This window comes from Meriones unguiculatus, chromosome 4 (assembly GCF_030254825.1).
Source record: "Meriones unguiculatus strain TT.TT164.6M chromosome 4, Bangor_MerUng_6.1, whole genome shotgun sequence".
NCBI lineage: Eukaryota > Metazoa > Chordata > Mammalia > Rodentia > Muridae > Meriones > Meriones unguiculatus.
The window spans coordinates 36,625,729-36,649,690 of NC_083352.1; the positions used below are offsets into that span (position 1 = coordinate 36,625,729).

General features: G+C 43.9%; 1 protein-coding gene and 1 long non-coding RNA gene across 3 annotated transcripts in view; one reads left to right on the top strand and one right to left on the bottom strand.

Moving 5' to 3' along the window:
* Positions 1–935: 935 nt before the first annotated feature.
* Fam149a (family with sequence similarity 149 member A) overlaps positions 936–23,962 on the bottom strand; it is a 48,619-nt gene continuing 25,592 nt past the window's right edge. Inside the window, exons 2-14 of one of the 2 annotated variants that reach the window (XM_021652713.2) lie at positions 20,478–20,585; positions 20,079–20,217; positions 18,631–18,773; positions 16,476–16,601; positions 15,038–15,208; positions 13,667–13,857; positions 13,170–13,324; positions 10,971–11,083; positions 10,456–10,659; positions 8,842–8,962; positions 7,822–7,950; positions 7,647–7,725; positions 936–3,485 (exon numbers count right to left, since the gene is read on the bottom strand). In XM_021652713.2, coding sequence (XP_021508388.1) covers positions 3,412–3,485; positions 7,647–7,725; positions 7,822–7,950; positions 8,842–8,962; positions 10,456–10,659; positions 10,971–11,083; positions 13,170–13,324; positions 13,667–13,857; positions 15,038–15,208; positions 16,476–16,601; positions 18,631–18,773; positions 20,079–20,217; positions 20,478–20,585 — 1,753 coding nt within the window. In that variant the 3' untranslated portion in view covers positions 936–3,411. The remainder of the gene's footprint in view (positions 3,486–7,646; positions 7,726–7,821; positions 7,951–8,841; positions 8,963–10,455; positions 10,660–10,970; positions 11,084–13,169; positions 13,325–13,666; positions 13,858–15,037; positions 15,209–16,475; positions 16,602–18,630; positions 18,774–20,078; positions 20,218–20,477; positions 20,586–23,962) is intronic. The other variant, XM_060381667.1, reaches the window with a different exon arrangement.
* On the top strand, positions 10,668–12,597 carry LOC132653620 (uncharacterized). The gene is made up of 2 exons (XR_009591371.1): positions 10,668–10,849; positions 10,949–12,597. It is a non-coding gene; the product is annotated as an uncharacterized LOC132653620 (long non-coding RNA).

The following is a 23,962-nucleotide window of genomic DNA, read 5'->3' on the forward strand; positions in this document are numbered from 1 at the left end:
AGCTGCAACCCCAACCCGGGTAGCCAGCTTGCTCACCCCTCTCGCACCCAACCCGGGAGTCATTCGCTTCATCGGAAGTGAGGTAACTGGGGCACTGAACATTTATTTTTTTATTTTTCGGAGGTTCTTGGGAATCCAATGCGACGGAACCTCCGTTGGTACCCGTGATTAAAGTCAAACGTGAAGTCCACACCTGTCGTGCCCCCCCCTCCTTCCCCCCCCCCCCCACACCACCGCCAGGCGTGAGCTCGGTGGGGAGGAATCTTCTCCTGAGGAGGGCACCTTGCCAACAGGTGTGGTACCCGGCAGAAGGGCGGCACCCCCCTCCGAGGGTAGCTTCTGGTTTTTTGCTGCAGGTGATTCTCCATGGCCGGTAGGTATCAGGCCAGCATCCGACCTCTTGTAGTCAGATGCAAGCCTTAGCTGAGAGACCTTTTTGGCTCCGTTTACTTATGACCTAACAGTAAGTCACTGTCTGAACTAGCGTACAGAATCACTAAGAGTATTGCCTGAGCTTTTAAACTACTGTATTGAGGAGCCAGTGTGTGTGTGTGTGTGTGACAGGTATCTATTCTCAAGTTTTGAAATAACGTGCACGCATCCGCGGTTACTTAAATAGAACTACCATTGTTCCCTCTCGTCCTCCCCCCCCCCCCCATAACTGCCCTGTTCACTTAAAGCAAGCCTTGTCTACAAAGTTCTAGGACAGCCAGGCAACACAGAGAAAGCCTGGCTTAAAACAAAACAAAAGAAGAAAGAGAAGGAAGGAAGGAAGGAAGGAAGGAAGGAAGGAAGGAAGGAAGGAAGGAAGGAAGGAAGGAAGGAAGGAAGGAAGAAATGTCTGTGTGTTAGAAACTGAAAAGTCAGATGTAGTTGCAGAACTCACATAAAATTGAAATGTAAGGATGTTTTTATAAATTCAGTGATATTCTGAAAACTCTTTAACTTTTATATTTTATTAAAAATTAACTGGTTAAAATTTCTGAACAATCACCCATCATTATAAGAAAACAATGATAGTAAAAATATACTGAAATGATTTATGGCATTCAAAATGAACCTCCCAGTAAAGAAACTCCATCCTGGTTCAGAGTAACACAAATATAAAGATGTATGCTTCCATACATATATATACATATATACATGCAATATATATTAAAAATCTAGCCATTTCCATTATCATTTATATTTTCTTAAATTATTTCAAAATTCCATCATTCTTTCTTTGGCTTGGGATAAATTAAAGATATTTTAATTCATGGAGCCATTAAACTGAATTTGAAATTTTGTCTCAGAAGTAATTTCTGATTTCAGTTTTTAACAGAGAGCCTAAGATAAGACTCATTTTTGACAGTAGAATATCATAAAAGCATATCCCCCTAGTTTTCCCTTTTCAGTCTAAACAGCGCCATCCTCACCCAAGCACCATTTACTAGCTTGTAAATTCCCATCTCACCTGGAAATAAAGTGTCTTTAACACAGGCAGAAATCCCAAGAGAAGCTCACTTTTTGCCTCTGCAAGATCTCTAAGTTTTAGATGTCCTCTAGCTTTGCTTTCCAAACAAAATGCCTGGATGATTAAAACTGTACCTGGTTCTATTTTGAATGTATTACTTATAGATAATACGTCTCTAACTGCAAGCTTCGGAAACCAAACATGGCAAGGCTGCTACTAAGTCACTTCTGTGGCTCTCTGTAAAGAATAATAATTTGTCCCGGAGTCACCACCTAATTGTTAGATGTCCCATTAGCCACTTCCCTTTTCAGACTTTGGGGTGAGGGGGAAACAGTTGGATGCTACCAAAGGATTGATATGAAGTGAGCTGAGTGGCTGTGAGAGAGCACAGCCGTGGCTCTCATTGCGCTAACAGTGGAGCACCGAGCTCCCAGGTGGGCACTGGCAAGCGGGACTCCAGCCACTCATCCATACGCTCATCCTCTAGGTGGGGAGCAGCTGCGTTCAGACTCATATTTTCTCGGAAGAGCCTCCACAGCTCTTGATGAGAGTTAGTTCAGATGAGGCTGCAAACGTTTTGGTGGGAGAGACTGAGTACTAGGCACACTACCTAGAAAGAAGTGTCAACATGGCAACCTGTTGCTCTGTTGCAGAAAATGGAGTGGGGAGGAGAAACTGTCAAGTAGAACAAAGGTCTGAAATCACTTCTGCTTTGTCGTTCTGTGTTAAAGAGCAGATCCAACGCTACTCTCCACAGATGGATGGTCAGTTCACCCGCAAAGATCCTCACTTCTTCTGGCAAGAAATGTGCTGAAAACAATTCATCCTATGTTTAAGTGGCATATACGTACAGGTGTACATATGTGAAGTCTCATTTTCGATCAATGAGATTTATGCTGATGTAGCATAACAGATAAACAAGGGAAATTATGCTGGTCTGAGATGTGTGTATTTGAATGTGAATCAGGAATAAGTACCAGACAGGGGCCTTGCCTCTAAATGTCATTTCTTCGAGTTTTCACTCCCCTGACTGTAGTAGTCAGGCTGCCCATAGGACCGGAGGAACGGGGAAAGGGCAGAGAGTAGAGGGAACTGCTGATTTCAGCAAGGGCTCAGGGAGGCTCTAGTGAAGTGACGTCAGGGCAAAGACCAGGTTGGGATGATGCTAAGAAAGGATGGTGGTGCTACAGCTCCCTCTGACCAGTTATCAAGCACATCAACTGAAATGTTAACCTTGGAACCAAAAGTAATAAATTTTGATTATGCTTCCATTCATCTTTAAAGGTGAGATACTTTTAAATGCACTGTCTGACTTTGACAGTGAAAACTAGTTCACCGTTGCATTTTTAACACAACTGGATTACAAGACATTTCCCAGATATTCCCAACTAATCACTCAGTAACAAAGGTATGAAAAAAATATTGTCATTATGAAACCCATCACTTTATACACTGAACATGCAGTGATGTTTTTGAAGAACCAGAACCTTTTTTCAAATGGACAAATTGCCTCAAATATGACTGCTATTTAGTTTTGATGGAATCGTTAAAAGAATGAGACCAACATGAGTGCGATGGTATAGAGTTACAAAATGCACATTTAGGAAATGCACTCGTGTCATTACTGTGTGAACACTAATTGTAAGCATACGTAATGGAAAAAGGAAATTTAAGGACCTGTTAGGGTCTTTTAGGCAAAGTGCAGAGGCCCAAGGAGCTTTAGGCATGCCTCCCATAGGGTTAGGGCAACTTTTGTTCTCTTTACAGTGCTTTACAAGTGTTCAAAACTAAATTACTTATTCTCTTGCGTTTCTCTTGGGCATTCTACCATCTCCTGCTGTCAGAGACATGAGTATATACACCAGTTCATACTTGTTCCTCCACTTTTCTGGAGACAAATGGTGTGGCCAAGGCTTCAGATGTTCCATCAAGACCGTAATTCTGGACCGGCAATATCACGATGCCACTTGGAACCTCTTTCTCGAAGTCACAGTTGCCCGCTGATAAGATTTAGGCAGGTACTGTGAACCTGGAACACAGACATTTGCATTGAAAGATTAAAACTCAACCCCTAAAGAAGGCTGGTCTGTTCCATGTGACGATACATTAAAAATTAAAAATATTCTATTTAGTGTCACCTTTATATAAACTACAAAGTGGTCATATGCAAACATCATCAAGTAGAACCCCAGATAAGGGAAGGGTGTCCCCTGCGAACAAACCCAGGTGCCAGGATATATTCTCCCACAGCTGAGGGGTTTTGCAGGAATGTTCTCTGCAGAGGTCTGTGTAAGACCAGGGACGATGAGAAGGAAGGCATGTCTAACCTGGAGCCATGATGCCAGCCATGAAACATATACCCCGTTTTTGGAGATAGCTATCTCAATTGTTTTTTTCCTACCACAGCACAGAAGGTTAAGACAATAGTTCCTGATGCTCTTTGTTCTGGAAGCAGAGTTAGCGAGAAATCCACGTGCCCGCTTGCCAGACAAAAAGAAAACAAATTTTTAGAAAGACAGAAATGTGGCTCTTAGGAAACTTTGATCAGATCTATGGCTCTTTTGTGCAAAAGACCTCTGAGCACCAATGGTAATAGCTACTATAAACATCACTAAGGGATTATGGTAATTTAATGTTTGAAAGATTAGGCATTTGTAGTTAAAACTAACACAGACCCCAGTTCTCTCTCTTCACCTCAACCTCTCTGTACCCTAAAAACCTGCTAGACATGTCTACTTGGCATGATGCAATCAACACCTCCTAAGGGAGCTCATTATATCCTTTCAGTTCTTTCTCCCATCACCACCAGGACTAGCCTTCTACTTAGTCTTGGTGGTCGGCTTCCATTCTCTTCTCATGATCCAGACAATGTTTATTTCTGTAAAGTCTCCAAGTCTTACCATCTGGCTATTGACAGAGGCAGTCCTGTTCAGTCTCTCGGTCTTTTTCATTTTTCCATTAGACTAAATGCTTCTTAAAGCATGGACTAAAATATGCTAGATTAATTTTTTTATTTGCTAAGTGTGGTTAATTACAGCTTGGGAGGCATAGAGAGGTGGATTGCCATACTTTCAAGCTAGCCATATCTACACAGTGAGTTCCAGGGCATCCAGGGTATGTGTGTGTGTATGTGTGTTTGTATGTGTGCTTGTATGTTTGGGGGGTTGGTCTGGTGCTCCTAGTGTATTCAATTGTTAATAACTGACCCCCAAGATCTGGTTACATTCCAGACAAGCACATGCTCATGTACACCAAGTGACCCTGTGTAACTATGCTTCCCAATTAGCTCTGATTGGTTAATAAAATTGTTGACAGCCTGAACTGGGCTTAAGAGAGGTAGCTGGGGCTTAGATTCCAGGGCTTGGGGTCTGAGAGGGACCACAAGGTGGGAGGAAGACAAGAGGAAGCAGAAAATGTAGCAGGAGGAGAGGAAGCTGGAGAGAAGGAAATCACCATGAGGCAGTATGGACCATGAGCATGTGGACATGAGGACAGACTGATGGGATATAAGCAATGCAGACGGGAATGATTAAGGCTGTGTAGCTGGGAAATAGCAAAATAGCTTAGAGAGTTGATATCTGCTCAGCTCTAGTGCTTTAAAGCTTATTTAAAAAAAAAAGATAGCCTCTCTGTGTCAATTATTTAGGAATTAGCCAGAGTAGAGAAGTGTTCAAGAGTCTAAGAAGTAATTCTACACCATGCATGTAGCGCAGTGCAATTGCAGTAGGCAGAGGACAACTTTTGGACATTGCTTCTTTTCTTCCACCGTGAATTCCTAGAATCACCCAAGTTATCTAGCAAGAAGCACTTGTACCCACTGAGCCATTTTGTCCACCCTGATTTGTTGTTCAGTGTTAATGTTGAAACAAAGGGCAAAGCACAAGCCAGGAGTGTACTGACCACATCCCCAGTCCTCCTCTTGATGCTGAATCCTAGCCTTTACCCTTGGCAGAGAGTGAGCAGTTCCTTTGTACATCATTACTTATTTAAAAACCAAGATGGAAACATTCTTTCTCCCACACAGTACAAACTATGTTAAAGCAGTAACTGTGGGGCTGGAGAGATGGCACAGTCAGTGAAATGCTCATCATGAGAGCATTGGAGCTCCAGCACATACAGAAAAATCCAGGCATGGTGACAGAGCTGGAGAAGCAGAGACTGGTGGACAGCCAATCTTGCCAGTTGATGAGCTCCAGGTTTAGTAAGAGACCTATCTCTAAAAGTAAGATGGAACTGGTTATGGTGATGCACACCTTTAATCCCAGCACTTGGGTGGCGGAGGTAGGTAGAGCTCTGCAAGCCTGAGACCAGCCTGGCCTACATAGAGAGTTCCAGGCTCTCCAAGGCTTCAAAAGGAGGGAGGAATGATTGAGGGACATAACTGATGGGAGGCACATATAACACACACACACACACACACACACACACACACACACACACACACACACACACACCAATAACTGACAATGAAACATATCTGCCCTTAAGAGAAAGTACTATCATCACTAACAATGTCATTGAAGAGCCACTGGTGTCTAGAATGATTGCATAACCGGACAACCAGAGGCTGAGAGCCTAAAGCATCCACAGGCGGTGTGTGATGGCACATACCTGTGCTTGTAGCATCAGGAAGCATGAGACAGGAGGATAACATAAATTCAAGGCCAGTCTGGGCTATGTAGTATGACTTTCTCAAAAAGCAAGTTCTAGGATGTCGATCAGTCTTAGACAATTTATCTTATATACAAAGGACCCTGGGTTTGTCTCCTCACTAAACAAAAATTCTGAAATCTGTGACATCACAAGGCTAAGGAAGGACTGATTTAAAGCAGTAATAAATGTGCTACATAATCTTTGTCTAATTTAATTTTATAGTCATAACTTATTAAAACCTTCTCTTAATACAGTTCCTGAACACGTCAGCTGTCCTTAACACAAATGGCTTAAAATTCAGAGCAAACGGTATGTATCTAGCATCTAGCTATCATTTCCTTTTCATGGATTTTCCAGTGATGATTTTAATCCATGTGGCCTGATATCAAACAAGGCACTGAGGTCCAAAGAGGTGGGAACATTCCTGAGCTTCCACAGCTTGTAGGCAGTGGCACCAGGATGGAAACGGAACATCAGTTTCCAGATCTGCCTGTCACATGCTATGCTTCATCTGTGGACAGAAGGAACTATGGTACACTTTAAAAAAGAACTCCTGCTCAGTATCTAAGTCAGTTCCCTCATAAGGGGAACAGGGACTGTCTCTGACCTGAACTCAAGGGTTAGCTCTTTGACCACCTCCCCTGGATGGGGGAGCAGTTTTGCCAGGCCACAGAGGAGGACAATGCATCCAGTTTGGATGGGACCAATAAGCTAGGGTCAGATGGAAGGGGAAGAGGACCTCCCCTATTGGTGGACTTGGAGAGGGGCATAGGAGGAGATGAGGGAGGAAGGGTGGGATTGGGAGAGGAGGAGCTACAGCTAGGATACAAAGTGAATAAACTGTAATTAATATAAAAAATAAAAATTTAGTTAAAAAATCAAAACATCACTGGTCCCTACCCCCCACTAGAACTTTCTTCTGCCACTAGCTCACTAGGCCCAGAATAGGTACTTTTACATAAAACCCTGCACTATAAAACACATAACAAATCTGTATTAATTTTATCAAGTGCTGTCACATTAGATTTTCAGAGAGGATCCAGGATAAGGGCCTCATTTAGAAGGAATGAAAAGACAACAGAAGAAATGACAGTGGCCTCTCTGAAGGCAGCTTGTCCTTTGAGGAGAGTGGGGTCTGGTTAATGAAGAGCACTTTTCCCTTTGCAACTCGCCACTCAGCGGCACATAGGTGATGGTCTGGCATGGTGTCTAAGGTCAGACTAACCATGGACCACAGGCGCTTGCTCTTCCCTCCTACATGGCCAAAGCAGGTGTATCAACGTAGATAATCTTCAGTTTTATTTTCTGAAAAATTTAAATCTCACAAATAGCACCACTGTATGCTCTCTCTGTCTCTATGTGTGTGTTCTTCTCTGTCCCTCCTTCCTCTCTGTCTTTGACACCCTCCCTGTGTAGCTCAGGGCGGACCCCATCTTCCCATCCTCCTGCCTCAGCCTCTTGAGTACCGAGATGCCGGAAGTGTGTTACCACACCCAACTCCTGCTATTAACTTTACAAGTGGAAGAAGCTAACCAACCTGTCAAAATGCTCTGACCGGTCCAAGTGTGAGCAACAGATTCCATGGGTGTCAGGGAGCCTTTTCGCGGTGTATCTGACTGTTAGGAGGAAAAAAAGAAAGAGGAAAAATAGAGGTGAGCTCTATCCTTTTTGTTTTGATTTCAAATTGAAATCAAAGATGGCACTGAACCTACCCGGAATGTATGTGTTGTGTTGGGCCTTGAGAGCTGCTCCAGAACAATGGTTCTTTCCCGGAGGGGTGACCGCTCGACACTGTCAGGCATTGCACTGAAAACACGGTTCTGTGTGTGCCTTCCCCTGTACTAAATGGAAGGTAATCCGTTCTTTTTAAGAATGAAACAAATCCTTGTAACGATGACAACAACAACAACAAAACCCCTATGTTTCAATTATTCATTCACTTATTCAGTCACACGGTTATTCACCCATTTTCATCGACACGCCGCTCAGTGTAAGGTTGGCTGTACAACATCTAAACCTGAGTCTGGACGTGGAGTACGTGTTCGCGTAACTAAATTCAGTAAAACTGTAGCGTAACAAGGGGTGAGTGGGGTCCAGAGAAATATAATAGTTCACTTCCGAAACCTCAGAGTTGTTTGTGTGACATCGACCATTACTGATTCATTTCTCCCGGGATTAAACAGCCTAGCTCCATAGCTCTGGCTTTCTGAAATGGGTCCTGTTATGACATGTGTTCTAAATGCTGCTTGAGACACAAGAGAGACAAATATAGCTTGTTTTCTCATTCTCTGCTTCAAGTCCCTACAACCGCAGCCCTCCTGTGTCCTGCATATACAAGTTTCTTACATCTGAGGAGGCGAGGAGTAGGCCTGGGAGCAACCTGGTGACTATGGTTTCATGGCTGAGCCAGGCTATTGGCCTCTGCCCTGTACAAACATGGAAAAGGCTAGCTACAAAATGGCAGCCGACAGAAAGAACACTGATTATAATTTACTGAGCGCTTAGTTTGTGCAAGGCATTTAAAGTTTGTGAATGTGTCTAATGCTGATAAGAACTCCTTGGTCCAGGTTCTCATAAGCCATTTCCATTCTAGAAGTAGATTATGAAGACAAGTAGATTAAGAACACGGATAGCTAGATCACTCTTTGCTGTGACTGGCTTCTGGGGAAGGGCCAAGATTGTTTCCCCACAGGCTACCTAAATGGTTGCAATCATAACGAAATTCATCTTACAGAAACAGGGCGGGATCCAGAAGCGGCTGTGTTCTGTTCCCCAGCCTCAGAGCCGATTGGGGGTAACCGGCTCCGGGAGGTAGGAGCTGCTGAGGAAAGTCCGTGGTCAACGCCAGTTTGCCTGTAAACACAACATACAACTGAACACCAGAGTACACAGAAGAGAGGGGGACAGTCTGGGCTACTGATTGCAGCTGCTTCCAAAACCAATGCTCATGACAGCGTGCTGCGAAGACAGATCTGAAGCCAGGGCAGCCAGCGCCACTCACACTCACACTGAGTGTCACTCACTGTAAACGTTTAGCAGTGACCATCAACCTGCACCTACCTACTGAACGCACAGCCGTGCTGGGAAGTGTGCAAGATATAGGTGTTCAGGACAGCTCCTCCCCGGGGGATCAAGCAAATAATAAGGTACTACTGGCCAACTTCTGGAAGCTATTCTTGCCCCCAGGTCCTGCAGGGACCTGAGTGTTCTCTCTCTCTTTCTCTACAGTCTCTGCCTTATTAGTGGAGGCTAGGACACTTGGTCCAGGAGGTGGACTCCCGAGCCATGCTTCCCAGTGCTTTGATCTTTGGTAAGATAGAAGTTTGCAACTTCTTTCAGACTGTTTCCTCGTCTTAGATTTGGGGAGGATGTGTAGGTTTATAGTACAGAATAATTACAGTTTACTTGGATGTTGGTTAAGAAAAATCAACAAACAGCTGCTATTATTACTGCATTTCCTGACAATTAAGAGGGGCGGTGGGTGGGACGCCCCTTGGAGTCCTACACTGAAGGAAGAAATAAATAGCTTTCTCGTTCATGTCTCATTAGCCTCCAATGATATTTGTTAAGTAAAAGCAAAACACTTCTCTAAACTTTAAGAAAGATTTACTTTATTTCACGTGCATGGATGTTTTTGCCTGTGTTGTACGGCTGTGTATCACATGCATGCAGAACCCATGACTGTCAGAAGAGGGCGACAGATCACTTGGGTCTGGAGCCATACTGGGTAAATTGTAGGTGAGCCATCCTTTGAGTATTGGCAATTGAACCTGTGTCCTCTGGAAGAGCAGCCAGTGAACCACTGAGCCTTGTCCCTTTAATTTTTTAAAAGCATTTTATATAACCTAGGTGTAACCTAACGATGGGACTACGTCAAGCAATGCATCCTCAGGCCACCTTATCATTTTGTAAACACCGCAGGGTGGACCCACAGACGCAGCTATGATGCCAGGAGTCACCACAATCTTACGTGACCACGATCATATATTTGGTCTGCAACAGACTGCAGTATTGTTATCCAGTGCTTGGCTGTGTGTAATTTAACTTAAGCCTGTCCATAAAAAGCGTTTTGTAATTTAGAAGCATTAGTTATCAATTTTACAGATGGGGCCACTAAATTAATCCACGCTCACCCCACATTCAGTTTAATTTCCGTAGTTGCCTGAGCTGCAGGCATTTGCATGGGCTCTTATTCTAGCTGACCCACACTGCTGGAACAAATTCAAACACAGGAACTCATTAGAAAAACATGGTGTAAAGTCCTTTCTCAGGAACCATCAACCCCAACTGACAAGTGCCTGTGGCCTTTGTGACCTTTAGTCTGCCGTGAAAGAAACAAGACTCACAGTTTGATTCCCCTCAGAATTTCATCGCTGTAAACGGTGGGCGTTTTCAGCCTCTGTGGGTCTGAAGCAATTGAAGGTAGTCTCCTGTGCACTGGTGTTTTCTTGGCAGAAGTCAGGGGTCCCCGGGGGTCTGGGATGCGGCCCAGTCGGTGACGTGAGGATGCTCCAACCCCTCCCACAGGGAGTTTGTCATCTTGCTCGTTCCTGGGAAAAGAAAATCATGTTGGTTACTTGTGCCTAAGTTTCCGGACAATAGGAAACGCACAGCACACAGACTGCACCCTCTCTGGAGAACACGTTGAAGAAATGGACATTTCTGTTGCTACATCGGTGAGGAACAGGAGGGAAAAGACTGGTAATCCAATAGCAAATTCTGGAGAAAAAGAATTCACAGGTATGTTCCCCTTTCCTCACCTCTTCTAATCTAATACACAGCAATGGTGGTTTTGTGGCTGATGCTGTGAGACTGTTTCCGTCTTGTCCCTCATGCTAGGTCATTGTCCCTGAATACTTACGGTGCTTTATCTGCAAAATACGTGGGTCGCTGCTGAAGCGGCTTGGCTTGAATTGTCATTACACCACTCAAGTCGTTATAGAAGTTGCTGGAGAAGCGATGGAGCTGCGAAAACTAAAAGCAGAATGGCATTAAGCAATACCCAGGGCCATTTCATTGATGGAGGCCTGTTTGGAGTCAGCAGGCAGCAAATGGCAGCAACTTGGCCAGTGAGAGAAAAATGTAACAGAATAGCACTTTATAAGCAAAACTATAGATGCCGTGTTTATAGAATTCAGATTCACAGCGAACAAAGCAAAGGATATTCTATTGAATGTATCAGAAACTGAAAGCAATAGCAAGCAAATAGTAACTTCAAAATTTACTTCCAAAGAGGAAACGTGAAAAGGAGTTATTATAAAGGTCTTATGCTAGAAAGCAAAGCCAGCCAGGAAGATCCCACCGAACTTACAATCTAAAGCAATTGAATTAAATGGAATGTATAAATAGCATGTGATTATAACGGGAGCCAACACTGAGTGTCTACTTGATGCCACACACTGGCTTAAATCCATTAGTTCTTAGAGCTTACAGCTGCAAACAGGACACAGAGAATGACAGGAGGTTTTGCAAGAGAGAAACCCACGTTATGTTAGGCTCCAAACTTGCACCCTATGTGTAAAGCGCAAACCTTTAGTCATTCTACTGGCAACTGAATTTCTTCTTCAGGTGTGTGTGTGTGTGTGTGTGTGTGTGTGTGTGTGTGTGTGTGTGTAATGGTGTGTACATCAAGAATTGAAATTGCAAATGATCCATTTACTCTGCTGCCCAATACATCGTAGACTGAGTTAGGCATCATGTTCAGACTCCCAGGTACCCTGAAAACCTCCCACGAACAAGCTAATTCTCTCTAGCCTCACCTGCTACTCCATCTTTAAGACTAAATGGAAGACTTCATTGTGCAGTGAGCTCTCCCATGTCCCTAGGTTATGAGCCTGAGAATAATTCTTAGACCATGTATCCTTATCCTCAACACACATGGAGACACATATGAAGAGTTAACACATTGGAAACTCCATGCATCTCCTAACTCCAAACCCCCTGATTTTGCTCCATTGCCCTGTGGTTTCCAGTGATCTGTCATTTAAACATTCAGTCCAAATGCTGGTCTCAGATATGTTCATTTTTACTGACTCACAACTATACCTGGTCTGAAATGGCCTAACCCCACCCTCAGTATTCATCTCTTCACATTCCGTCTGAGGCTTCACTCCAAAAGGCTCAACCCTCAGTCTCTCATCAAGACACACAATCCTCTCCTCAATTATTCAGCTTCCTTCCCTTCCTCTTTTCCTTCCTCCTTCCTTCCCTCCCCATCTTTTCTTCTTCCTAATCCCTCACAGAGGATATATGACATCTGACTCTGTGCTATAATTTCATTTCATTCGGTTAGTGACTACTTTCATTCATCCATGTATCTTCCTCAAAGCATGTAATAGGATACATGTGATTTAAACAATGAATGTTCCATGAATGCTGAGTACTCATCATGTCTGGCACTTTAGTGGTAAGAGGTGGGGATCATTTATAATGTTCAATGTGGCTAGAAATTTAGGAAAAATAAATTTTCTCTCCTGAACTGTAGATAATAGTTTCATATCTTAAAGCAATGCATGGGTGTAGATTAAAAAAATGTCGTGGTTCTCTTAAACACTGTACATAACCATATCACATTTTAATCTTATTGAAAAAAACACCAAGTACATTTAGTAAGCTATTTACTACCTTTTTTTGAGGGAACATTTGCTGTCTTAAGTGTTTTTTTTTCCTGTTTAACACACCTTTAAGTAGAGAGGATGAGCCTAGTCTGCGGAGACTTGTGATGTCATGACGGGTTGGTACCCTTTGTGGGCCTTCTCTGAGCAAAAGGAGAGAAAGGAATGGGGGGAAGGTTGTGGGAAGGTGAGACTGGGAGAAGAAAGGGCAGGGGCTGGGATCAGGCTGTAAAGTGATTAGATAGATAGATAGATAGATAGATAGATAGATAGATAGATAGATAGATACACCTCTGACCATAGTGATAAGAGCTATCAAGTGTTCTCAAGCACAGGAGGGTGTGAGGTACATTAGGAAGAGAAGTGAATGAAATGACACTCTCTCCAAACAGATGCAAAAGGCCTAAAGAGAAAGGAACAGAGAGACAGGGTGACCATGCCCATACCTGGGGTGGATTAAAGTGGGAAGCCAGGGCTGTGTGGAGAGTTTCAGAGCTTCGGGATGGGGGGACACTGGCAACATCAGTGTTGACATGAGACATGAGCACACGTGGAGATCGTGTTTCAGCCACTTTGAGTTTCTCTTTGTGTTTTTTTCCATCTGTGCCAACAGAAAAAATCAACAAGAAACATATGTCCCGAGTTACCATGAGTTTATGCTATAGATATTGATTAAATAACCCTGAAGCAGAAGGCAGAGACTCTAGTGGACAACTGTCTACTGTGATGATCTTATCAGTGGCAGAAGAGCAGATTACATAGTGGGGCCAAGAGACGATTCTCCCGAACAATGATGTCTTTTTCATGTGATCAGAGACTGCCTGAGTATAAGGCAGAGTGGTTAATTCTCATTTCAGTCATGTTCGGGGTCCAGCCTAAACTGAGGTGCGGGGGTGTGGTCTTTTCTATTCTTCCCAGGAGGCCAAACTCTGTGAGTCAGTACCTGTGAGTGCAGACTCCCAGGTTTTTCTAATAAGATCTTCCAGTATTTCTACCATATGGGTCCAGACGCCATCAAACACTTCTGCTGCCACAGCATCTCGGATACAGTCGTGAGGGGAAATGGGAGGAAGCCCGTGTCGGCGCCACTTCCTGCCACGCAGCGTTGGGCTTTGTCCAAGATGCTCATCTCCACTAAGGAAGAAACTCATTCACATTACTATAATAGCCAGGGTCAAGGTTGAAATAGTTGTCTGTGTGTATTTCTTTTAACTTCCTGTCTGTCTGTCTATCATCTATCTTGTAAATATGTGTATATACATATATATCAACAAATATAACATTCTCTTGTTAAACAGTCCAACGTTGTTTTTAAAATATATGGTTTTAATTTGTCAATTGTACATCATCAGAACTGAGAAAAACAGAACAGATGAGAAAAAATGACTCTTAAATTCACTGATATTTTTTATCTTTTTCTCTGAATCTCTAGTTCTTTGTTTATGTTCTGATCTCTGTTATAACTGTAACTATCCGGGGGCTTAGTTTCTTCTATTTTTTTATCTGTAAAGTTTACTTTCTTTCTATATATACATACATATGTACATACATATGTATATCACTGTCTGTCTATATGACATATGTTGTGTGGACATGTGTGCCACAGCATGTGCATAGGAGTAGAAAGATAGCTTTTTCAGGAGTATGCCCTCCCACCAGCCTACATCCTTTGTTTATTTCTAACCACAGGCATTTGGTGCTACAACACCCCTTTTTGAGTTCCTGTTCTTGGGGGCCATCAGTTTTGGTGTGTGGTATTCCCATCTCCAACTGTCTCGAGAAGGACTATTCAGGAGCATCTGCCTAATTTCTCTCTGGATGAATTCTCTTTGATTTACTATTGATTTCTATTTTAATTCCACAGTGGCCAGAAAAGACGCTCCATGCGACAGACTTTCTAGGACTTCATTTGGTAGCTGGTTACTTTTTAATGTATTGCTTTTTAATCATGAGTCAAACTGTCGTGATATATCACTGTCGTTTAAAAGAAAATACAAATTTAGCACCAAGATTCGAAGTTCCTCCTGATCCCCAGCAAGCTAAGTATAGGGACCCTGGAGGCCCAAGCCATGAGGTGCAAACACCCTTGTCCACTTGCTTTCTCTCTAGTACATTCTCAGGAAGAATGAAATGTCCTGATCTAGCATTTACACTTCCTATCAGGATCTAAAAACCTTTGGAGTATCTCTCTCTCTCCCCTTCTCTCTCTTCCTCAAAAAAGGAACCTTTTATAAGTAACAAAGACACGAAATAATAAAAGCATATGATCAGTTGATATTATGCTACGGAGTAGGCCAAATACGATTCAATTTACTCCTGTTTTCTGTCGAAGGCAAAATATTCCTCAATGTTTCCATCCACGTGGTACACCTCTTCTTTCAGGGATGAATACGGTGCAGGATCAGCTGACTCCGTGTCGTCAGGGTCTGACAGGGCAGAGTCTGAGAGTACCTCGGGAACTATTTGAGAGCCAGAGATACACAACCTAGGAGCAAAAACATTCCACATGTGAGTTTGCAGCCTAAAAGAACATCATGCTTGCATGACACTGAGAGACTTCCAACTTATCTATGTGGTACCAATCTCTGAAACACCACCAAATATTATATTTGATAAAGCTCCTATCTTCTAAAAGCTTGTGTGCATGCATACGTGTGCGTGAATGCGGAAGCCAGAAGACAACTTTGGATCTTGGTACAATAGGTATCCACCCTGTATTTTGAGGCCGGTTCTCTCATTAATTATCCTGGAGCTTTTAGAGGAGGGTGGGCTGCCTAGCCAGTGAGCTCCAGGGATTTGCCTAGCTCCAAATCCCTAGCACCAGAATTGCAGGTACCTGCCACCAGCTTTCTTCTAAAACATTTAACCCCATAGATGGTTAAAAACTTTGAGGTTGGGCCTAGAGACATGGCTCAGCAGTTAAGAGCACTCACAGGCTGCTCTTCCAGAACACCCGGGTTCAATTCCCAGCATCCCCATGGCAGCTCACAACTGTCTAGCAACTCCAGTTCCTGGGAATCTGACACCTTCACACACACACACAAACACAGGCAAAACATCAATGCACATAAAACAGAATAAATAAACAGTAATGGTTTCTTAAGATCATGAAAAAAATATATATATAGCTACATCCTCCATGCACTTAGGAAAGGATTTGACGATGGCACAGTCTCCCATATGCATGAGTGGAATTCAAAGGATTTATCACAGCATCCTAGTGACTGAAAGACAGCTGCACAGAAAGAATTTTATTCTTTTCTACTAGTGCCTTGAGGCTCGAGCCATCACAGTGAGGTGTTTGATTCTACCTTCCAGAGTCTTTGAAACATGCACTGACATTAATTCCCTGTGCTCATGTGTTTAGTGCATGAATATTTCGAATGGGTGCATGCCCCAAACACATCTGTAACACAAAGCATCAGTCTAGGATCAGAGCATCTGGAGGAAAACATTGTGCCTCTCCCCCCAACCCCCTGCCAACCCCTGCTGAAATCCCCATCATCGTGCAAATTAGTTAGAACCAAGGTTCACTGAAGACTGAAGGACAGCTACAATAAAGTTAAATGTCTTTTGGTTTAAGTATTTTGAGACAGAGTCTCATGTACCCCAGGTTTGCCTCGAGCTTTCGGAAAGTAGCTGAGGATTACCCAATCCCTGTACTTAGACCTCCCAAATGCCCAGGTTAGCATGTGTGCACTACCACACTGGCTACTAATACTTTTTTGTGCAAGCTACGTCTGCAGACTTACTCTCTGATGCTGCCAATGTGGTCAGGGACAGGAGGTAAAGGTTTGTGGCTAGCAGAACTAGGCAGGCTCCCCTGGAAGTGTCGAAAACCTTCGTCTGTTGGTGGGATGAGCTGCCTTCCTAACACCCTGCAAGGGAAGGAAAGCCGAGACCCTGAGAAAAAATGTTTCACCATTTTAAACATAGGATGTGATACTGATTCTGAAGGACACACAGGATGAGGTGTAGTTTGCACTGGCTGGGGGGAGGGAGGGAGGGCATAATGTCTCTATTCAATCTGGACAAAAAGTGTGAGCAGAAGTGTCTGGCTCCTTCACCACTTATGTTCATTGGTTGGTCAGGGTACGAATCAGAGTCATAGTTACCTTGTGGGGATGGTGTATGGCTTAGGGAGAATAGATGTTTGAGCTGCATGTCTATTGCAGGCTTTCTCAACTGATGGGTCGCAACCCATCTGGGGGTTGCATGTCAGATATTTACATTGTGATTCATTTCAGTATCACAATTACACCTGTGAAGTAGCAACAAGGTAATTTCATGGCTGGTTGTCACCGTGGCAGGGAAAACTATTATAGGGTAGCTTGATTAGGAAAGTTGAGAACCACTGGCCTAGGGCAAAGAAGCTCAGAGAAACTCACTGTGGATGGTGATTTGCATAGGCCCAGAGAATAAAAATTGTGGGGAATGTCGAGGCAAGCCTTTTGGAGGCCCACAGGAAAGGGCCAGTGACGCATCAGCGACTCCTGCGGCTCCTCGAACAGTCCTGACCCACTGCACACTAGAGACTCCTAGCACACTAGTGAAGTCTCAAAATGGATCTGAGCTTAAGGCAGCCTCCCCCTTCTTTACCTAAGTCTCCTAAGTTGACCTTGCTCCTCCACATCTCCCACATTTCCTCATCGTCACACCAACCTGATAGATTGTTAGTGGTGCTTGAAGCTAGCATGGGATGGTCTGATTGGCCTTTGAATCATTTAAAGGCTGTCACACTGGACAGCAAAGTTAGATCTGCTCCTTCCAGTCTGGTCTCTGGAGTCTGATTCCCAGGATTCTGCGTGGGCTCCATCACCACTCACCGCCCATGCCCTCTGTTCCTGATCCCCACAAAAAATACACACATGTCTTATGGGCTTTTCCTTTTTCTATCTTCTCTTCTTGGTTTTCAAATTAAAATGTAAGATGACGGTGAGAGAAACAAGCCTGAGCTTCTGGCATTTGGGGAAGTGTACCATGCCCAGAGAAGGGTAGGCCCACAATCATTTACCCACTGCACATGTTGTATTTTTTAAGGAGCTTATGAAGAACTGTTTAAAACTGCCCAGGCAAGATCTCTTTGTTGTTGAGTATTTGGTTTTGTTGTTGTTGTTGTTTGTTTGTTTTTAAAGCACGGCTTCACGATATATCCCAGCTTGGCTTTCAACTAACCCCTCCCCACCCCGTTTCAGCCTCCTAAATGCTAGGATTAGAGGCATGCACTGCCATTCCTCGATAAGATATGTTTTTAAAATTTCCTTGTCAAGCTAATGAGAAAAGCCATGTGTATTTATCTAGTGTACTAATTCACCCTCCTCAGCTCAGAACTCAAGAACATTACAATGGATTTTTTTCCCCTAACCAGCAAGGCTTAGCGAAGAAGGCAAAGCTTCATTCTCACCAGATTTTACATTCTGAATGTAGAGAATAATAAATGTCTCCTTTGATGTGGAGAAGAGTAGAAAGAGCGATAGACTAGGGCCATCTAGCAAATGATCACTCAGCCTCTGGAGCAGCACCACTACCTCCCCCACCTGCCATCCCCCACTCCCCCAACACCCCCATGCTCATGCTCCCAGCGATTTCAGATGCCTTCCCCTCCCACAGAATGAATGTGGAGATAAAGGGTCACTCCTCAGATTCTTGCATCTGCCGTGCCTATGACGACATTCTGAGAAGGACCTAGATTTGCTTCTGACAAGTGGACAAGGCAAGGGACACTGCCTTGTGTCAGGTTATCCTTCGGACCTATTATAAAGGCTGTGGCTTCTCAAGGAGGGACTGAGCTCAGGATAAGCACTCCAGCTGGGTAAGTGCTCTCAAATTTGTCGGCTGAATAAACGGAAATCAGTTGTGTGTAGATCGGAACCCCGTCTCAGAAGAGGTTTAGAGCCGTGTGCATACCTAAGATGGAGATAACTCCTTGTCCACTCACTGCATTCAGCCAGGAGATTCTGGGTCTGGGGACTCACTTTCCCTTCAAACAGCATTTCCTCAACCTCCCAAAACAGCTGCTGGACTTTCTGTGCATTGACTTTGTCAAATTCCTAAAATGGAAGTTTCAAATACCGCATTACATGCATATTCAAGTGCCCCTTACATACATATTCAAATACCCAATTACATACAATATTCAAATACCCCTTATTCAAATACCCCACTAGTCTATGCCCACATCGCCCTGATATACCTGATCTCACCGCATAGAAACCTCACTAGAAGCTATAGAACACAGGCTTCATAATCAACATTTATAAACTGAAGAGCACTAAATAAGAAGGAGTAAAACAAGGTGGAATAATGGACTCTGTAGCCAGGTACTTGAGTGTACCAAATTTTACTTTTCTGGCCAATGACATCCTATATTAAGTCTCACATTCATTAGCTGTTAAATAAAGGTAAGGTTTACAACAGCAATTATGAGACTCAATCGAGTTTCCTCATAGATACAGCTACGTATCTTTCCATAGCCATCATCTTGGCGGCTGGGGGTGGGAGAAAGACAAAGGAGACAAAGGATTTCCAAATCTCAGGGAAACCAGAACTATAGCTAAGTATGTCACCCATCTGAGAATTCCACAGTCACAAACTACAAAAAGTAGGATTAAAATTGATGGCCTTGTCTCAGATTAGAAGGTAAAAGTGAAATATCTGGCTTAGAATACTGGGGTTGGGGCTGGAGAGATGGCTCAGAGGTTAAGAGCACTGCTTGTTCTTTTAGAGGTCTCGAGTTTAAATCCCAGCAACCACATGGTGGCTTACAGCCATCTATAATAAAATCTGGTGCCTCGTCTGGCATTCAGGCATACATGCAGACAGAACACTGTACACATAATTAAAAAATAAATAAATAAATATGTTTAAAAAAAAAGAATACTGGGGTTACAGGTAGGGGCGCCAGGATCCTCTAAATCATGGGTATATCTCACAGATTTTGCTTTTCTGAAACTTTCTCTTATTTGAGTTCTTAACTGTCAAGGCTTTATGTCGAGTTTCTAGGTACTGGATAGTACTTAAAAGTTATGTGCAGTATAAGTTTAGGCAGGGTTGTAAGGTGGGAAAAACATAAGAAAGCAATTCTTAAGGCAGGGGAGATAGCTCATCCTGTAGAGTGAGGGCCTGCTTTGGATCTCTAGCATTCAAGTGAAAGCTGGGGTGTGGGAACGTGTACCTGGGAGATGGAGACAGGCTGCACTAACTCCAGGTTCAGTGAGAGGCTCTGTCTCAGAAGGAAGGAGTGACAACGGAAGCTATTCAGAGTTGACCTCTGAATGGGGTCACGGTCAAGCGTGAGCCCTCGCACACAAATAAATGAGTGCCCCCAGGGTTGTTGAAACTATCAAAAGACATACATCATCTCTCCAAGAAGAAACTGAGCTCCTCTCCGTAGAAAATCCCGTGGTGGAACTCTGCGTGGAAGAGCAAGACCATGAACTGTGGGCCTCCGTGGGAGTGCGGCTCCCACCGGACGAAAAGGATGAGGGGGACTCACTGCAGGAAGGAACACAGGTGATAGACATCATGAGAGCTGGGAAGAGGGAGCGTTCCGGACAGGCTTGGGTTCTCTGGGCCCGCGTCCTTGATTGTATTTGCGAAGCCCACTGTGAAGCAAACTGGCTTAACGATCAATTTGTAATGCATCATTTTTCTACTTGATCAAAAACAAAACCATATTGCTGATTCATACCACCACCACCCTGCCCTGTACCCATGATGGGTCACCTGCAGCATTGAAAACGAGTGCTTCTCACCTGGTGTATTTATCAATGGCTTTCTGTACGTTTCTGGTAAAATTTGTAGGTAGAGGATCTCTGCTCTTGGCAGGGCTGTGCTTCCTGAGGCCTTCGGAGAGCCCCCTTCTGAAAAGAAAGGAAAACAGGGAGGTCAGACAAGGCACTAATAGGACCACACAGGTGTCATCTACTGGTTTCTAATCCCCTCCTCTTCCCTTGCCACTGAGGCCTAGGAACACCTTATTTCACTTTTTCTTAGAATCAAGGTTGTCAATAACCTACATGATTTTTTTTTTAAATAATGAAAATATAATAACAATTGTGACAAGGGCCAGAAAACACAGAGTTGTCCAGAATAGTTGACTGTGCTTCTGACATAGTTCTTTTCCCAAGGCCCAAGGCTTGGCAAGGGAGCACGGGCTGGGTTCATGTTGTGCTTTAAATGGGCCACTTTGTATTTACATAACCCAGCAAGGAGCCAGCCAGTGCTCGTTACTCCCATATCAGTTCTGAAACACACCAAGCTATTCTGAATAACTCAGAAACCATCCAAACATTTAATTTTACTACTGTGCACTCTGAGTTTTAAAGGGCTCTGAAATACTAAAATTTAGTGGAAAATTAAAATATCTCAAATCTAAGTAAACTATTAAACCAATGTGGCACAGTTCACGTTAATCATTAAAATGCCCTATCAACGAACCTTCTAAAACATTTACTTCCCCCTCATCAAAATATCTTCTGTGCCTTTAGCAGCAAACCACTTCTCTTTGGTAGTAGAAACCATAAGTTTCCACACAAATAAAACACATATTAACTTAAGATGAGGGAAGACGACTTTAACTTTCAGTATTTCAAATAAAGACGCCGCTCAATGCACTTTAAAAAAAAAATAAAGGCTGGTTTTGCTTTTAATTAAAACGGTACCTAACTTTTAATATTTGTATTTTTAATATAAATGGGGACACCCCATCTTTACGTGCCTACTTATTGTCTGCTATAACAAAGGGATTCTTTTAAAACTTAACACTATCTGAGGAGATTATCCAAGAATATCTGCTGTCCACTGATTTTGTGTGTGTGTGTGTGTGTGTGTGATCTACAATGTTTAACAGAATTGTGTTATTTTCCATCCCTAATACCTATATGTCTTAAGATTCTGAAGCAAAGGTGTTAAAGGGGGCAGGAAAAGAACATAACATAGAGAAAGCTTTTACATTTTCCTTTCTTTCTTTCTTTTTTTTTTTTCTGGTGTTGCTGGACTTGAACCCAGAGACTCTTTCTATGAGGCGAATGTGCTGCTGAGCCACATCCTCTCTGCCCAGCTACTATGCTAATAAACCATTTTCTGTTAGCAAGCACTGTTCAGCTGTTTCTAAGCCATCTTTAAACATCCTTTACATTGTGATTTAAGCTTTTAGGTAACCACAGAAATCCTTATAAACCAGCTTTTCAAAGGTCAACTGAATATCACATCAAATAGATGTGTTCTGAACAATAGGGACTATAATTTAGACGTGAGCTAACATGCCACCCAGATGAGGGATGGTTTGACGCAAGACTTCAGCATCTTTCTTTCTGACACCTTCTTCACAGTGGACTGACCTTCAAGTTTCTTCTCTTGCCTGGGTCTCAACACCGACGTCTGTAAACTGACAATACAACACTGACTGATGCCAGGACTCAGGCTTACAGAGCAGAGAGGAGTGGGCTCACCACAGGATAGAGGTACTAACAGTCTCGCTCTCCGGGGAGCATAAAGGCTCTAACGTGGTGTGTTCAAAACAGTCTATTGCAGCTCTTTTGCTTCTCATGCTATGGTATTATTATGTTTTAGTCCTTAGGCTTCTCTCTTTTCCAGCCACACTCTGACCTATTATTCCATGCTTAACTTTAAACATCTTAATCCTCTGTGAAAAGTCAACTCCTCCATATTCTACTCAGCCTATAAAAACATGCAAACTTACATGATGGATCCTATCCTGAAAGTATTCTAAAATTTATATCCAGTTTGATGCTAGGCTACCTAATATGAAGACATTTGATCGTTTTATGTTAGTTCTTCCCTTATGCTTAAATTTTAGAGATAGTGACAGTTTTCTTGGGTGCACCTTTGAAACCAAGGCATATATTTCCTTAGGCTGGGTTGAAGGGAGCCATAATGCACTATAACTTCCTGGCACAACGAACTTAGGGTTGAATACTGATCTCCAGGAGTTCCCTCACTTTCTCTGTTTTTATTTTTAGTTGTGTTTTGGTTTGTTTTTAGGTGTACTTATGATAACCTACAAACCTCAGGGTCAAACTGTCCTGTAGAAGTTCAAGTGTTAAACAGTCTTCATGCCTTCAAAACACCATTCCTCTGTTCGGAGGAGTATTTGAAAGGGGTACAGTCTCTAGGTTAAAACGCAGGACATGCAAGTTTTCAGTGTTTATGTTCTTTCTGCAGGATTGGATGTTGAGCAAGGGCCTCATGCACACCAAACAAGCATGCTACCCCTCAATGAAAACCAACAAGGGTCTGTTTTTAGACTGTATAGCGAACACACCCCAGCAAGGCGGGGGTGGGGTGGGGGGGCCTCCTTCAAAATATAAGGCGCAAACCTAGTTCTCTGAACTGCTGGAGAAAGAAGCCTTCTGGTTGGCAGTAAATGCTTCTCTGAGCAAAGAAACGTCACTTGGGAAGGCCTGCTGATGTCAGCAAGCCACAATTTCATGAATGAATGCAGGAAGGAACACACAGACCAGAGAGATCTCGCCTTTGCAGGCCAGGGTAAAAAAAAAAAAAATAACACGCACTTCTCACAAAACCAAGCCATGATCTAGAACTCATTGCATCTGACCCGGGGGAACTTACCCAATCACAATCAGCCCCAGGTTCTGGCTCTTGTCCCACAGGCCGGGCCCGGAGCTTGGAGGCCTGGGCAGCACGGTGCGGTGGCTCCCCGCGCCGGCCCCACGCGGGGCGAGGGCTGTTGCATGCCCCCGCGTTCCCGGGGCCTCGGCTCCGCGCCCGCCCAGCCCTGCGCCCCGAGGCCCTCTAGCGCCCCGCCCGCATCGGTGGGACGCCCGGGACCCGCGAACCCGCAGAGACGCAGCCGGCGTGGCTGGCGTGGCCCATGGGTGCGCCGGATCGCGGGGCTCCAGGCACGGCCTCCCGTTCCAGACCCTCAGGTCTGGCGGAGGCTGGACGTCACCCCGAGGTCTCCCGACCCTCCGATCCCTCCTGCCTCCCGCCCGGACTGGACTTGGCAGAATCGTGGCCAGCACTCCCCGCCCCTTCCCGCCCTCTCCCGCTAGGACCTCCGGAAAAGCTGGCCACTGCTTCTGCAGATCACAGATTTCTTCACCCAGAGACCAGAGTTTTGGTGGCCTCCCTGGACTGACCCTACAGACTGCTCTAATATCCGGATTTCCCAAGCCCTGGTCCTTCCAGCCTCGCTTCTCCAGAACAGCATTTAGATTCCTGAGAGAGACCCAAAGAACTGTACAAGATTTCACAT